This window comes from Drosophila novamexicana, unplaced genomic scaffold, assembly GCF_003285875.2.
Source record: "Drosophila novamexicana strain 15010-1031.04,08,12 unplaced genomic scaffold, DnovRS2.1 tig00000458-arrow-arrow-pilon, whole genome shotgun sequence".
Taxonomy (NCBI): Eukaryota; Metazoa; Arthropoda; class Insecta; order Diptera; family Drosophilidae; genus Drosophila; species Drosophila novamexicana.
The window spans coordinates 1,281,564-1,297,282 of record NW_020824805.1 but is presented as its reverse complement, the minus strand read 5'-3'; the positions used below and the strand labels follow the sequence as shown (position 1 = coordinate 1,297,282).

General features: G+C 35.6%; 2 protein-coding genes and 1 pseudogene across 5 annotated transcripts; all 3 read left to right on the top strand.

The window, feature by feature from the left end:
* The first annotated feature begins 55 nt into the window (after nt 1-55).
* On the top strand, nt 56-15,715 carry LOC115760460 (protein CLP1 homolog). The gene is given in 6 exon segments (XM_030701786.1): nt 56-75; nt 1,377-1,477; nt 1,534-2,086; nt 2,145-2,598; nt 2,600-2,650; nt 15,578-15,715. Coding segments are annotated over 5 exon segments (1,275 nt in total). The 5' UTR covers nt 56-75; nt 1,377-1,378; the 3' UTR covers nt 15,696-15,715.
* LOC115760465 (cholinephosphotransferase 1-like) lies at nt 2,721-12,541 on the top strand. 4 transcript variants are annotated; one of them, XM_030701789.1, is made up of 6 exons: nt 2,721-2,935; nt 2,996-3,154; nt 5,197-5,328; nt 5,986-6,117; nt 7,097-7,255; nt 12,022-12,541. In XM_030701789.1, the coding sequence occupies exons 2-6, from the start codon at nt 3,056-3,058 to the stop codon at nt 12,343-12,345; spliced, it is 846 nt and encodes a 281-aa protein (XP_030557649.1). In that variant the 5' UTR covers nt 2,721-2,935; nt 2,996-3,055; the 3' UTR covers nt 12,346-12,541. The 4 variants fall into 4 exon arrangements, with proteins under 4 accessions (XP_030557649.1, XP_030557651.1, XP_030557650.1 ...); XM_030701791.1 differs by lacking the exon at nt 5,986-6,117 and having other exon boundaries at nt 2,722-2,935; XM_030701790.1 differs by lacking the exon at nt 5,197-5,328 and having other exon boundaries at nt 2,725-2,935; nt 12,022-12,540.
* LOC115760463 lies at nt 13,322-15,595 on the top strand (annotated as a pseudogene).
* Nucleotides 15,716-15,719: the final 4 nt, after the last annotated feature.

Below are 15,719 nucleotides of genomic sequence, written 5' to 3'. Positions count from 1 at the left end.
ATTCAGCCTTTCACATGCTTCATATTGATGTTGGCTAACTTTCTACCCACCTCGTGAGTATTGTTCGGTTCAGAGGTAATGTTCGATTCACATTAAAAATGAATTGGAAATCCAAATCGGGTAAAAACCTGTTTACAGCCTGAACAACAGAACAACACGTCAAATTAGAACCTCAACACAAAAGTAGTGACTTTTTAAAAGTTCGCATATTTTATTTACTTATTACCTATGATTATGATTATGATTGTTACACATATGTGAAATTATAAACGATGTATCTCAAAGATTACCATAGGATTTGCAGAAATATGCCACCAACGCCATGTCGCGCACCTCTAACGTGACACGGCCGCGATACTGGGTCAGTAAGTAGGCATCCTGGAAGCGCTGGGTTATGTACATTTCTGTCGCGGTGTGTATAGCCTCCAGGGCACCCATAGTTATCATAAAGGGCGTTAAAGTATATTTCATCATAATTTCGCGCACCAAACGCGCGAAAGGTAAACGCGGTATCATAAAGCCTGGATGCTTTTGTAACCGTTCAATTTCGCGGTTCAATTTTTGTATACGACGCTCCGGTTTATTTTGTTTGCGCCTCGAGCCAGGTCTTGATGTTAGTGGCGGCTGATGTTTCTTACTCATACTCGCTGCGGGTGTTTTTAGCGGCAGCTTTCGGGGTGTTTGTCGTACTGCCGGTGGCTGATTCTCTGAATCACTGTCGCCTTCGGATGTGTCTAGATCACGACGATGGTCTTTTGGAACGTTTTTGCGTAGCGTAGAGCACCGACGTGGAGATGTGTTCATTTCAGCCAAACGGCTTGTAGTAATCTCCAATTCGTAGTCGGTTTCGTTTTCACGATCTGGTGTTCGAAATGCAGTTTCCTCATATGAATCCTCAACATTATCTAAATGCGATTCCGATTTCTTCTTTTTCTGAGTTGAACTCTTTACAGTGCGTGGTCGCATTATGAATTCAAATTACAAATTGCCTACACTTAAGAACTTATAGCCTTTGGTTCGCTGTAATATACACAAAAATCGAATTCCCGCCTTTTTGAGCATAGTTCAGCAAAACTCTAACATATGAAAACATTCATTTTACAACACTAATTACTATGAAATTAAAAATTGGTATATAGACACTTATTAATAAACATCTATATACAAATTTAATAGTATATTAATATTTAATTATATAGCATGTACATAAATGCACAAAACTGGCGCAACTATTTGTAATTTTACATTTGAATTAAAGTCTGTATTCCAGAAGAGCAGTATTTTAGTATTTTGATGAAACGGTCTCATTGAAATATCTGGTTAATTTGTATGCGTGCCTCCACTGTTTACTTTTTGATACATTCACTTAAAAGCAGATATGTCCGAAGATAATTCTCATAGCAGGGAATATGTCTTGGAAGCAGACTCCGAGCTACGTTTTGAAATCGAGCAAAAAGATGCCAAGGTTCTTGTTACGGTATGCTGTAATAGTTTTGTACTCGGCGTGGGTAACATTTCTAAATCGTATTTCAGCTCGTCACAGGTTTTGCAGAGCTTTTTGGCACCGAACTGGTGAAAAAAAAGAAATATGAGTTCGGTGTTGGCGCCAAAGTGGCTATATTTACCTACCAAGGCTGCGTGCTGCACGTGTCAGGCAAAATGGATGTGTGCTATATCTCAAAAGAGACACCAATGGTACAATATATAAACTGCCATGCAGCATTGGAGCAGTTTCGCATCGAAGCCGAAGAACGGGACAAGCGCGGCCCTGTTGTATTGATCGTAGGGCCTATGGACGTTGGAAAGAGCACACTGTGCCGCATTCTGTTAAACTATGCAGTACGCGTAGGCAGGCGACCACTTTACGCAGATCTTGATGTGGGCCAAGGTGCCATCTCCATTTCCGGCAATGTTGCCACTATCCTTATTGAACGACCAGCCAGCGTTGAGGAAGGATTTACAAAGACAGCGCCACTAGTTTATCATTTTGGTCACAAGTCCCCTGGTGCTAATAACGTGCTTTACAATGCTGTCGTCTCGAAAATGGCTGAAGTAACACTGCAGAGTCTGGATGCCAATAAACGAAGTATGTTTAACCGCATTTACTCTAGAAATTTGAAATATATGACTATATTTTTGTGTAGCCAAAAGCTCTGGGATCATTGTCAACACATGTGGATGGGTGAAGGGCTCTGGCTATGCACATTTGTTGCATGCAGCACGAGCTTATCGCGCTCGCGCCGTATTCGTATTGGATCAGGAGCGTTTGTATAATGATTTACTGCGCGATGTGCCTTCAAACGTCCATGTTGTCCTCTTGCCAAAAAGTGGCGGCGTAGTGGAACGCAGTAAAGAATTGCGCCACGAATCCCGCGAGCAGCGTGTCAAGGAATATTTTTATGGTAATACACGTACACCTTTCTATCCCTTTTCGTTCGAGGTCAAATTTCAGGACCTACGGCTGTACAAAATTGGCGCACCACCATTACCCGATTCATGTATGCCAATTGGTATGAAAGCGGAAGACAACAAAAAGAAAGTTGTACCGGTTACACCCACTCCGTCGCTGCTACATCACATTCTTACGCTCACTTTTGCAGTCTACGGACGATGATGTTATTGGCACTAATGTTGCAGGCTTCTGTTGTGTGTAAGTTTAATCAAGTGATTTTCGCACGAATACATTTAATGATGCCATTTTTATTCTGAAGCACCGAGGCCACGGCCGTTGCCTCCAAATGCATTGCTTTTGTGGTCAGAGATACAGTTTATGGATAATCATGCCTAATATTCACCTTGACAAGATTAGTAGTATTATGTTTGTAAATAAAACAATGAAAATTATGGCTGTGATTCCATATCAACTATATTTGTGGCGCTTTCGGCGTGCATATCCTGTCAACTGGGTCACTATCCAAACTGGCTATTCTTTCAGGTAAGTCGCTTAACTTGAATTACTTAATGGATTTTTTAATTCGATATGTGTTATTTTCAGTGCTTTTGTGCCATTGCGTTGTTTTATTGCGCACACTGGCAGACGTATGTGTCTGGAACGATGCGCTTCGGCCGCATCGATGTAACTGAGGCTCAATTCTCCATCATTGCTATACATTTGGTTTCGGCCGTGCTGGGGCCCGAGATTTGGCTGACGAAGGTAAGCCATCTGGGTGGATTGCCATGTTGCTCATATTTCCATCTTTATATAAATAGTCCCCTTATAATATTGATTTCGTTTTAAATTGAGATTTTCAGAAGTTATATTTTAAATTTTAATTGCCTATTTTAGACTATAGAAACGCCTTTTATATTATTGCAAGTGTAATTTTTCAATTATTATAATTATTTCGTCATTTACTTATGTTCTAATAAGATAAATGCAAATAGCATCAATAGCTTGACTTAAGTTCACAATGCATTAAGTTTACTAAATGCTTATTATATAAGTACCTAATATGTTTGAGATGTTAAGATAGAATGTTTATTTGTTGTTTTGCGTTGTAAGCTCTTTGGTTCGATTTATTAAGTTTAGTATCATTGGGTTGCAAACAAAAAAAGACAAATTCATTTCACAAACTTTAACGAAATTAAATGAGACTGCAATACATACATTAATATTAACTTTGTATTAGCTAGAGTTTAAAGAAAAGCTGTTTTTCACATAAATAGCTTAAAGGTAATAATTCCAAACCACATTGTAATTGTCTCAATACCTTTTACTTTTATGTTGCATTCAAATGTGTGCCACTGCGCCACAAAACAAAACAACACAAAATGCCTAATCTACTAAAAACCAACAAATATTTAACACATACACACAATCGTATCCAATATACAAACACAGATTGGCATTGAGCTTTGGTATGGTCCTGCTATAACGACCATTGTGTGTGGTGTAATCTCCTTAACCTATGTATTTTCCGTCGTTGTGGCCGGTGGTGTTGGCAAAAATGGCTCCACAGTTGCTGTAAGTCTGAAAAATACACACAAATATGTACAAAAATGTGCATAAAAACCAAATCAGATAAATGACTGCTAACAAATATTTTGGGGTTTTCCTTTTACTATATGTACAAATATTATGAGCTACTGATTTTCACCATTTTATAATTTGTTTGTTTTGTACTAAAAGTTAAAAGAGAGCCGCTTGACTTGGCAAGTTTTCGAGCTCTGAAGATAGGCAGATGTTTCAATTAAATTGTGTTTCCTTAAGCTAAATTTTATAAAATAAATCGGTGATTTTGCTTACATATGTATGTATATAGTAATGCTATAAAATTTGTATGCCACTTATTTGGCAAACGATATCAGGAAGCTCCAATTATTTTGAAATAATTCACGTGTAAAACCCCTAAAATATTGTATGCTGTCTGATGTTTATTTCAACCACAAACAGAAACAGGAAGACACATACAACAAAAATTATTTTGGCTCTCAATTCGCAAAATCTAAATTGAACATTAATATTGCAATGCGGCTATTTCGTGGGAACGTGGTGTGGGTCCTTGTTTTCCTTTTTACCCCAATTGCTTGCCTTAACTTTCTACATTTATACTTATTATACACATATACATATTTATAAATTGTACCTTTGTTAATGTTTCCTAGTTTTAAAGCCGCTGTCTTGCTTCTTTGCCTCGTGCTTTAACTCATAACAAAACTTTAATATTGCTGACTCCTACTTGGCATGCTCTAATAATACTGTTGAATGCCTAAATTCAATAGAATGCGATATGCATAATTGATCTTTCTTTGTCACTTGTATGACCAACAATTGTATTGTATATTTGTAGAAGTCCTGAATCATAAGTTTAAAACTATATGTATGTATCTATATACTGTTGGCTAAGGGATTTAGCTTTAATTAATTTAATGTATCTCAAAGAGTACGTAGCATTAAGTTAGATTGGCACTTTATATTGTGATGCTTGCGGTATCATTTTTTTGAAAACTATAGCTGAAAAACTATCGGGGTTCGAATATAATTTTAATAATTGTGTTTTTTACTGAATTATAAAGCCTCGAGTTATGAACTCGGCAATCAACCCTCCATTGTTTTAAGCTTACACTAATACTTCTTATGCCGCAAAAGTTCTAAGATTTAGGTTAACGATTTTTTTAATTTTCATGCAAATTGTTCTGTTTTGTTTACTGTTATTGTTTTTGTTTTGTTCTGTGATCTCTTCTCATATACAATAGATGCCAATCGTGGGAGTTTCATGGAATTATACAATATTAGTATTTATCACTTTCGGTTATACGTTGAATATAATCAATTTTCTAAAAATGTTTATTGAAGGCGGCAGTGGCAAAAACGGCTCATCAGTTGCTGTAAGCATTGCTATCCATATACGAAACGCGACAAACGTTTTAAATCAAAATTGAATTTTCTAATCGTACTAAAAGCATCTGTTGGATTAACCCATTAGTTTATTTCCCACACATTGACATACGGACACGGCTCTAACATTTAATCCATTTGCAAATGTTTATATGGTTTACTAATTTTATTGTTGTATTGCATAAAGTAAGACAAATTTATTGGGATTATTGCTGTAAGAAATTTAATTATATTACTCTGGCAGCATGAACTTTTGAGTAATTTAACTTGCTTTATTCTTCCGATGGAATATGTGTTTATTGTTAATAGAAAGTATTTAAAAATAAATCTTGTAATTATTCATATTAGCCACATTGAAATAATATTGAAATATTTTCTAGTTATGCTTTCTTACAATTATTCTAAGGTTTATTGGTAGCTTTAATTTTAATCAGCAATAATAGACTGCTTTTAAAACGTATATTATTTGTGGCTATTTATTAGATAAAAATTTGGTATTAATATTTTTTTCATTAATATTTATTTTATTACTCTCCATCGAAATCTATATCAAATTAAATGTTTTAATATTCCTATTAATGCATTTTTTTCTTCTTTTAAACTTTTAAAATCGTTGACAACAATTAAAAAATTTTGAATTTTATCAGATGCCTTATCTTGAGTGTGAAACACGCTGCTTGCCGTTTTATATGGCCAGTGGAGTTGACTTCAGTTTAGCATTACGTTACTCAAAATCCATTTTAAACGAGGGCTGTGGGAAGAATGGATCATCTGTTGCAGTAAGATTTTGTATTTTTGTATGGCACAACCACACGAAGGCATTCTAATTAGCTTGGTCGCTAGACAAGTAGCTAAAATATCGATTGTGTTTGTCATTATTTCTCGATTTATATAAATGGTCATGTAATTTATGCTCTTGTACAGGGTATAATAATGAAGTCGCAAAATGTGTTATGCATTGTTGGTGGTGGTTTTATCAGAAACTTATTAAGTCCCGGTTAGGAATTGTCTGTTCATCAATTACTTTGGATGTTATCTGTTCACGCAATTTTTTATAATTGGTGTAGGTTGGTTAAACGACAAAAACTATTGTAACCACCCATTTACATGAAAATTCCAAAAGAAATATATCATGCATTTTTGCAAGTTTTTGTTAGTTACTACGTTAATTTGAAAATCATTTTTTTGTATATTACAAAGCGCTCATACTCGAACTCAGTTATTTGCCACAGATTAATTACAATATTTGCGCATACGACTACAAGGGTATATAAACTTCGGCACTCCGAAGCTAAATGTTGCATACTTTTAAGTTTCTTGTTGTATTGTTTTTATACCTAATGATGCACGTTTAATATGCATATGTTATTTTAACTGTTTGCCATTTGGGGTTTCAGACTTGCTTTCTTTATTTTTATATAAATACTGTTACTTTATTGTTGGCTTGGCTTCTACAGCAAAAGACCCGCTCACATTTACTAACAAACATTCACACCCACAAATTAGCGCTAGACCATGTTATTTAAAAAAATGACCATTAAATAACGTAAATCCCAACAAACAAAAAGCCCAAAATAAATGTTGCTTTTGGTCAACCTGTGAATTTGCAAAATGTGCCCCCTGGAACGCTAGCCCATGCACACATATATAAGGCAGCAGATCGTACAAAGCGGTCACAATTTGCAATCTCACAATCGTTAAGAATTCACCAAATTTGTATAAAACAATATATTTTTTATATTTATCATCTATACAAAGGGAACCAGTGTTCTATCGCCTAGTATACCGCTGACACTTGTAGTGCTGCCCGCGCTGATGATAGCGCAAAAGTCGCCGGAAAATATTTTTACGGAGCACGCTTCAGTTTTTATTCTGGCTTTTGGCATGGTGGCTGCCAAAATTACCAACAAGCTGGTGGTAAATTTATCTTAATCTAAAAACAATCATTTTTTATATTTTATTTTATGTTATGAAATGTGTAATCTATAGATGAAGACATCTTCAACCCCATAGTATATATATATTTATAAGTAGCCAAATATGGTAGCCATATATGTCTATCTGTAACTACTAAAACAAGTAAGGGGTTCTAGTCGGGAGCTCCCGACTAGGGGATACCCTGAAGGACGGACGGATGGACGGACAGACAGACGGACATGGGTAGATCGACTCGGCTATTGATGCTGATCAAGAATATATATGTATACTTTATGGGGTCGGAGATGCTTCCTTCTGTCTGTTACATACATTTTGATTTTGCACAAATACAATATACCATAATACCCATTTTTAATGGGTTTAGGGTATAAAAAAACATTCAAACAATAAACTAAATTAAATGTACAAATTAGAAAAACAAAGTGCAAAGAAATAAAAGTGCAAAATAAAAGAACTAAAAAGTTCAAAGCTACAAACTCAAAACTATTAAAAAAAAAAAAATTCATCCAACACAAAAAAAAAAAAAAGTGTATTACACTAAGATGCCCATGGAATTATCAGAACAACACCTCAACCAGGCCCTCTCACAACTGAGACAGGTGCCAAGTTTTGACGGATCAACGGAAAATCTCAACGTTTTCACTAAAAGGATCGATTACATCCTACACCTTTATTTAACCCGAGATGTTAGACAACACAGCATTTTATACGGAGCCATCGAATTGCAAGTCACTGGAGATGCTCAGAGAATTTCACAAAGGACAGTTTACTTTTTAATTTACGACCGATCGTTCCTGTGGCAGCTATATGATATAGTGGTCCGGTAATAATAGGATTTTGCATATATACGAGGAGTACAGTAAAACTAATAATTATAGAGTTTGGTCAAGATATCTTGAAAATAAAAAATGTTTTGTCATACAACAACTTAATTTTCGACCGATCGTTCCTATGGCAGCTATATGAAATAGTGGTCCGATCCAACTGGTTTTGACATATGTGCTGCGTGCAACAGAAAGAGCGAGTGCTGCAAAGTTTCATTAAGATAGCTTTAAAACTGAGAGACTAGTTCGCATAGAAACAGACAGACGGACAGACGGACATGGCTATATCGACTCGGCTGTTGATGCTGATCAAGAATATATATACTTTATGGGATCGGAGATGTCTCCTTCTATGCGTTACACATTTCACGACAAAATTATAATACCCTCTGCAAGGGTATAAAAAGGAACCGAGAACGAAACAAAAGTTACGAATTACTTTCATAAAACCAACATACAAATTGCATACAAAGACATGACTAACGCGCATGCCAAAGAATTAATAAAAGAATACTTATGCACAAAGAAAAGTGTGTTATACTTCCACAATGAAGCAGATTTTCCAATTTTTCAAGAAGCCTACTTAGAAATAATAAGTCCGAATAATTCAACTAAGGCAATGAAAACTAGTAAAAAATTAATAGATATTCAAACATTCGCAGAATTCAAAGAATTAATATTAAAATAAAACACAAAGAATTATTACATCCAGGAATTGAAAAAACTATCAATTAGTTCAAAAAAACCCGCTATTTCCTAGATTATCAAAATTTAATTCCAAATCTAATAATCGAATGTGAGACTTGCAACATCGCAAAAACAGAACACAGGGATACAAAATTAACTTTCGAAATAACTCCGGAAATCGCTAATGTCCGAGGAAAATATGCAATGGATTTTTACATAGTAGGAGATTAACAATTTTTGTCTTGCATTGCTATCTATTCAAAATTTGCATCATTAATAGAAATAACAACTAAGAGGTTCTAGTCGGGAGCTCCCGACTAGGGGGTACCCTGAACCCTCTTCTTCCAACATCAAATGCATATATATATTCTATTTAAGAAGCTATATGTCAAGTTTGGTAACTCTAGCTCTTATTATTTACCAAAATTGACCAAAAAACAGGATATCGATATAGATTTTTATCGATTGCTTGGAAACGGAGTAAGTTATCGATTATCGGAAACAAACTCGATCTGCGCGGGAGTTAGGAGCATCTACATCTAAAATTTCATGTCTTTCAATGTCTCTAGCTCTTATAGGTTCTGAGATCCTTGCGTTCATACATACGGACGGACGGACGAACAGACAGACGGACATGGCTAGATCGACTCGGCTATTGATGCTGATCAAGAATATATATACTTTATGGGGTCGGAGATGCTTCCTTCTGCCTGTTACATACATTTGGATTTTGCACAAATACAATATACCCTTGTACCCATTTTTAATGGAAAAAGAATTACAGGTCAACAACAGACAGCGATCAAAACATACAAGCACCAGCTTAAACTAATTATTATAATATTACTATCAATAACTGTAAACCACATAAATGCACAAAGCACTGAAATTAATCCTATTAAAGCCCATAACGGCTATCTCATATTTAAAACAAGAACCATAGACATGCCGACAGATTACGAACTCCACTGTTTAACGGTTAACATAACAAAAACCGAAGAAACTTTTAACAACTTAATTGAACAAAGTAAAGAATTTAAAAACCTAATACAAATCGAATACCTAGTAGAAAAACTAAACAGAGAAATAATCGGCTTAAAAATAGCCAAACGCAGCAAAAGAGGTTTACTTAACATAGTGGGAACAGTATATAAATAGTCATTTGGAACATTAGACCAAGAGGACAAGACAGAAATTGAACAAAAATAAGCAGCTTAGCAGAAAACGGCGTTCAGGTTAACGAATTAAATCACATAATAGAAGCTAAAAAGAAAGGGATTGAAATCATGAACGAACTAGATCAAGAGAAACAAAAAGGAAAGAAATAAGATATCTTTATATTTAACTTACAACACTTTACAGAATATATAGAAGACATTGAGGTGGGAATGCAGCTGACAAGATTAGGTATTTTTAACCCGAAATTACTAAAACATGACTATTTGTTGCATGTTAATTCTGAGAAATTGTTGAATACAAAAACTTCCACTTGGTTTAAATCAGATACAAACGAAATACTGATAATATCCCATATTCCTCGAGAAATAATAAAAAGCCCGTTATTCAAAATAATTCCATACCCGGATAATAATAATAACATTTTGACAAAAATATCTCATGAAAAATGTTTTAACCAAAGACAAAAAAGTTTATAGCAAAGAAACAAAAAAATTAATTAATAATAAATGTGTGATAGGAATTTTAAACCAAATAACATTAGAATGTAGTTATACTAAAACTTTGCAAAATTTTAAAATCAACCATGTAGAACCAAATAATTTTAACTTGGAATTTACCAACAACTATATTAAACCATAATTGTATAAATAACAAAATAACAATAGAAGGAAACAATATAATAAAAATCTTTAATGGTTTACTGCAAATTAATGAATTTCAATTTCAAACAATATGTAAGATTATACTCAAAGCATTTACGTAAGCAATGATGCTATAAAATTAGAACCACTTTCGTTTGTACAAACGAAACAAATTATAAATGAACACACAAAAATTAACAATGTATTCCAGATAATATAAGATATAAGTTTAAAAGCAAACCTAAGAAATTAATTATAAAATATAAGAAACCAAAAGCAGAAGAAACACCTACAATAAGAGAAGATACACTACTTGTAAAAGAAGAAAATGTTACACTATATCTAAACTTAAACACCTGAGGACAGGCACTTTTCCAATGGTTGGGGGAGTGACATATCCATAGTCGCACCCACCCTTTAATATAACTTAGCACATAAGCACAAGTATAAACATTTACAATCTTGTAAACAAAGAGCCTGGTGATAACATCGACATTGGTCAAGATCAAACTGTCCCCCTTTGGTAGACATAAACAATTTACCCTAAATATCTCGCCACTGTCAATGTTCCCACCAGAGCATTATCCCACGCATAATTGCCGACGCGGCTCAAACTTCACTCAATTTTGAGTCAAGCTCTCTCAAAGCGAAGTTTGCTAAGCGACGGCAAGGGTTAGATAAATTAGTTCAGATTCGGGAAGCAAATCGGATTGTACTCAACAAAAGTAGTGAAAATAATAAATTGAAATATATTTTTTTACAATAACTGAACGTGTAAAACTTAATTATATACTATATAAATATAAATGCTATTTCGTTTAATTAACTTTTTATACCCTGAACCCATTAAAAATGGGTATAAGGGTATATTGTATTTGTGCAAAATCCAAATGTATGTAACAGGCAGAAGGAAGCATCTCCGACCCCGTAAAGTATATATATTCTTGATCAGCATCAATAGCCGTGTCGATCTAGCCATGTCCGTCTGTCTGTCCGTCCGTCCGTTCGTATGTATGAACGCAAGGATCTCAGAACCTTTAAGAGCTAGAGAAATTTTAGATGTAGATGCTCCTAGCTCCCGCGCAGATCGAGTTTGTTTCCGATAATCGATAACTTACTCCGTTTCCAAGCAATCGATAAGAATCTATATCGATATCCTGTTTTTTGGGCAATTTTGGTAAATAATAAGAGCTAGAGTCACCAAACTTGACATATAGCTTCTAAAATAGAATATATATATACATTTGATGTTGGAAGAAGAGGGTTCAGGGTATCCCCTAGTCGGGAGCTCCCGACTAGAACCTCTTACTTGTTTTCAATATCTAATTAGCACATTAGCATCAAAATATAAGGTTTGCTTTTAACCAAATCCATTTAATTTAAATCCTATTAATGTGTTCCTCTTGCGATATAGATAGCGCACATGACCAAAGCGGAGATGGAGTATCTGGACTGGTCGCTGCTGGGTCCTGCTTTATTGTTCCTGAATCAGTACTTTAACTGTATTGTACCAGAGATTTGGCTGCTTTGGTTTACGCTAGCCTGGGGCACACAGGATCTTCTGCGCTACTGTGCGCAGGTTTGTCTAGAAATTTGCCAGCATCTGCGCATCGATCTATTCAGAATACCGTATGGCCCTAAGGTGTTAAACACCTCTTCGGTGGGCAGCCAGAGCAACGTTGGAGCTGATAAAAATGGTGGCACATCACATAGAAAGTCAAAAAGCAAAGCGCACTAAATCAATGTTCGCTCCTGTTTCATTAAAATTCACATATTTTTCAAATATTTACGGTATTAGCGCAAGCTAAACAAATTTTAAACTCAACCCAACTAAATTTACCGTCGAAATGTTAAAGCATAACAAATTATAGCATAATTAATTTATAAATGTTGTAACAAAAAAAAAGCTGCAGGCAGACCTATATCAATTATATGCATATATTACAAGTATAAATATATTTTATATAATTCTGTAAATTGTAATATATACAGTTTTTATGCTGTGCTAGATGTTTCATAGTGCAAAAACAAATAAAAATATAAATCAAATGCCAAAAATCACATTTTTGGCGTACTCAAAGCTCAATTTAAGGCTAACTCCAAGTCAATGAAAATTCATTGTAAGGATTTCCTTTATTTAATGATTTGAATTTTATTGAGCGTGCGCCTGATTCTGAATAATATATTTATGTTATTTGCGTACTATAAAATGTTATGTAGAAATATTAGCGCTTAATTTCTTACTCACTGAGTAATTAGGTATAATTACATTGTATGTATGTATGTATGTATGCAAGGATGTCAACTCTGAAGTATGTAACATATGTAAAGAATGTAAATTGCCTATATACATTCTAAAAGGTAACTCATTTCAAAAAGCAAAATTGTTTATTATTTAGCGATTGGTTTTGACCTAAAGTGTACACCTAAATTTGCACCGATTTAAAATAATAGAGTTGACTATTATCTTATGTTTGAACAGATAAACAATGCGTAAAATGCCAAAATAAAACGACTAAAATGAGTTTATGTATATTCGAATGGAATTAGTGAAATACTATTTGAACTGTTTATTAAAACTGGATTTTTTGCTTTATTAAATCTGAGAACCGGAGCTGCAAATTGGTCGGTGACATCCTGCCGTGAGATTCGGTTCGTGATTCAGCCTTTCACATGCTTCATATTGATGTTGGCTAACTTTCTACCCACCTCGTGAGTATTGTTCGGTTCAGAGGTAATGTTCGATTCACATTAAAAATGAATTGGAAATCCAAATCGGGTAAAAACCTGTTTACAGCCTGAACAACAGAACAACACGTCAAATTAGAACCTCAACACAAAAGTAGTGACTTTTTAAAAGTTCGCATATTTTATTTACTTATTACCTATGATTATGATTATGATTGTTACACATATGTGAAATTATAAACGATGTATCTCAAAGATTACCATAGGATTTGCAGAAATATGCCACCAACGCCATGTCGCGCACCTCTAACGTGACACGGCCGCGATACTGGGTCAGTAAGTAGGCATCCTGGAAGCGCTGGGTTATGTACATTTCTGTCGCGGTGTGTATAGCCTCCAGGGCACCCATAGTTATCATAAAGGGCGTTAAAGTATATTTCATCATAATTTCGCGCACCAAACGCGCGAAAGGTAAACGCGGTATCATAAAGCCTGGATGCTTTTGTAACCGTTCAATTTCGCGGTTCAATTTTTGTATACGACGCTCCGGTTTATTTTGTTTGCGCCTCGAGCCAGGTCTTGATGTTAGTGGCGGCTGATGTTTCTTACTCATACTCGCTGCGGGTGTTTTTAGCGGCAGCTTTCGGGGTGTTTGTCGTACTGCCGGTGGCTGATTCTCTGAATCACTGTCGCCTTCGGATGTGTCTAGATCACGACGATGGTCTTTTGGAACGTTTTTGCGTAGCGTAGAGCACCGACGTGGAGATGTGTTCATTTCAGCCAAACGGCTTGTAGTAATCTCCAATTCGTAGTCGGTTTCGTTTTCACGATCTGGTGTTCGAAATGCAGTTTCCTCATATGAATCCTCAACATTATCTAAATGCGATTCCGATTTCTTCTTTTTCTGAGTTGAACTCTTTACAGTGCGTGGTCGCATTATGAATTCAAATTACAAATTGCCTACACTTAAGAACTTATAGCCTTTGGTTCGCTGTAATATACACAAAAATCGAATTCCCGCCTTTTTGAGCATAGTTCAGCAAAACTCTAACATATGAAAACATTCATTTTACAACACTAATTACTATGAAATTAAAAATTGGTATATAGACACTTATTAATAAACATCTATATACAAATTTAATAGTATATTAATATTTAATTATATAGCATGTACATAAATGCACAAAACTGGCGCAACTATTTGTAATTTTACATTTGAATTAAAGTCTGTATTCCAGAAGAGCAGTATTTTAGTATTTTGATGAAACGGTCTCATTGAAATATCTGGTTAATTTGTATGCGTGCCTCCACTGTTTACTTTTTGATACATTCACTTAAAAGCAGATATGTCCGAAGATAATTCTCATAGCAGGGAATATGTCTTGGAAGCAGACTCCGAGCTACGTTTTGAAAGATGCCAAGGTTCTTGTTACGGTATGCTGTAATAGTTTTGTACTCGGCGTGGGTAACATTTCTAAATCGTATTTCAGCTCGTCACAGGTTTTGCAGAGCTTTTTGGCACCGAACTGGTGAAAAAAAAGAAATATGAGTTCGGTGTTGGCGCCAAAGTGGCTTACCTACCAAGGCTGCGTGCTGCACGTGTCAGGCAAAATGGATGTGTGCTATATCTCAAAAGAGACACCAATGGTACAATATATAAACTGCCATGCAGCATTGGAGCAGTTTCGCATCGAAGCCGAAGAACGGGACAAGCGCGGCCCTGTTGTATTGATCGTAGGGCCTATGGACGTTGGAAAGAGCACACTGTGCCGCATTCTGTTAAACTATGCAGTACGCGTAGGCAGGCGACCACTTTACGCAGATCTTGATGTGGGCCAAGGTGCCATCTCCATTTCCGGCAATGTTGCCACTATCCTTATTGAACGACCAGCCAGCGTTGAGGAAGGATTTACAAAGACAGCGCCACTAGTTTATCATTTTGGTCACAAGTCTCCTGGTGCTAATAACGTGCTTTACAATGCTGTCGTCTCGAAAATGGCTGAAGTAACACTGCAGAGTCTGGATGCCAATAAACGAAGTATGTTTAACCGCATTTACTCTAGAAATTTGAAATATATGACCATATTTTTGTGTATATTCGTATTGGAGCGTTTGTATAATGATTTACTGCGCGATGTGCCTTCAAACGTCCATGTTGTCCTCTTGCCAAAAAGTGGCGGCGTAGTGGAACGCAGTAAAGAATTGCGCCACGAATCCCGCGAGCAGCGAGTCAAGGAATATTTTTATGATAATACACGTACACCATTTTTATTCTAAAGCACCGAGGTGGACATGGATCGACAATCTGTTATGCTGTTATCGCCACAGCCACGGCCGTTGCCTCCAAATGCATTGCTTTTGTGGTCAGAGATACAGTTTATGGATAATCATGCCTAATATTCACCTTGACAAGATTAGTAG

Coding starts and splice junctions, on each gene's coding strand:
- LOC115760465 (XM_030701789.1), top strand. CDS start 3,056: ATGCGCTTCGGCCGCATCGATGTAACTGAGGCTCAATTCTCCATCATT. Junction 3,155..5,196: donor CCGAGATTTGGCTGACGAAG/GTAAGCCATCTG, acceptor CATATACAATAG/ATGCCAATCGTGGGAGTTTC. Junction 6,118..7,096: donor AGAATGGATCATCTGTTGCA/GTAAGATTTTGT, acceptor ATCTATACAAAG/GGAACCAGTGTTCTATCGCC.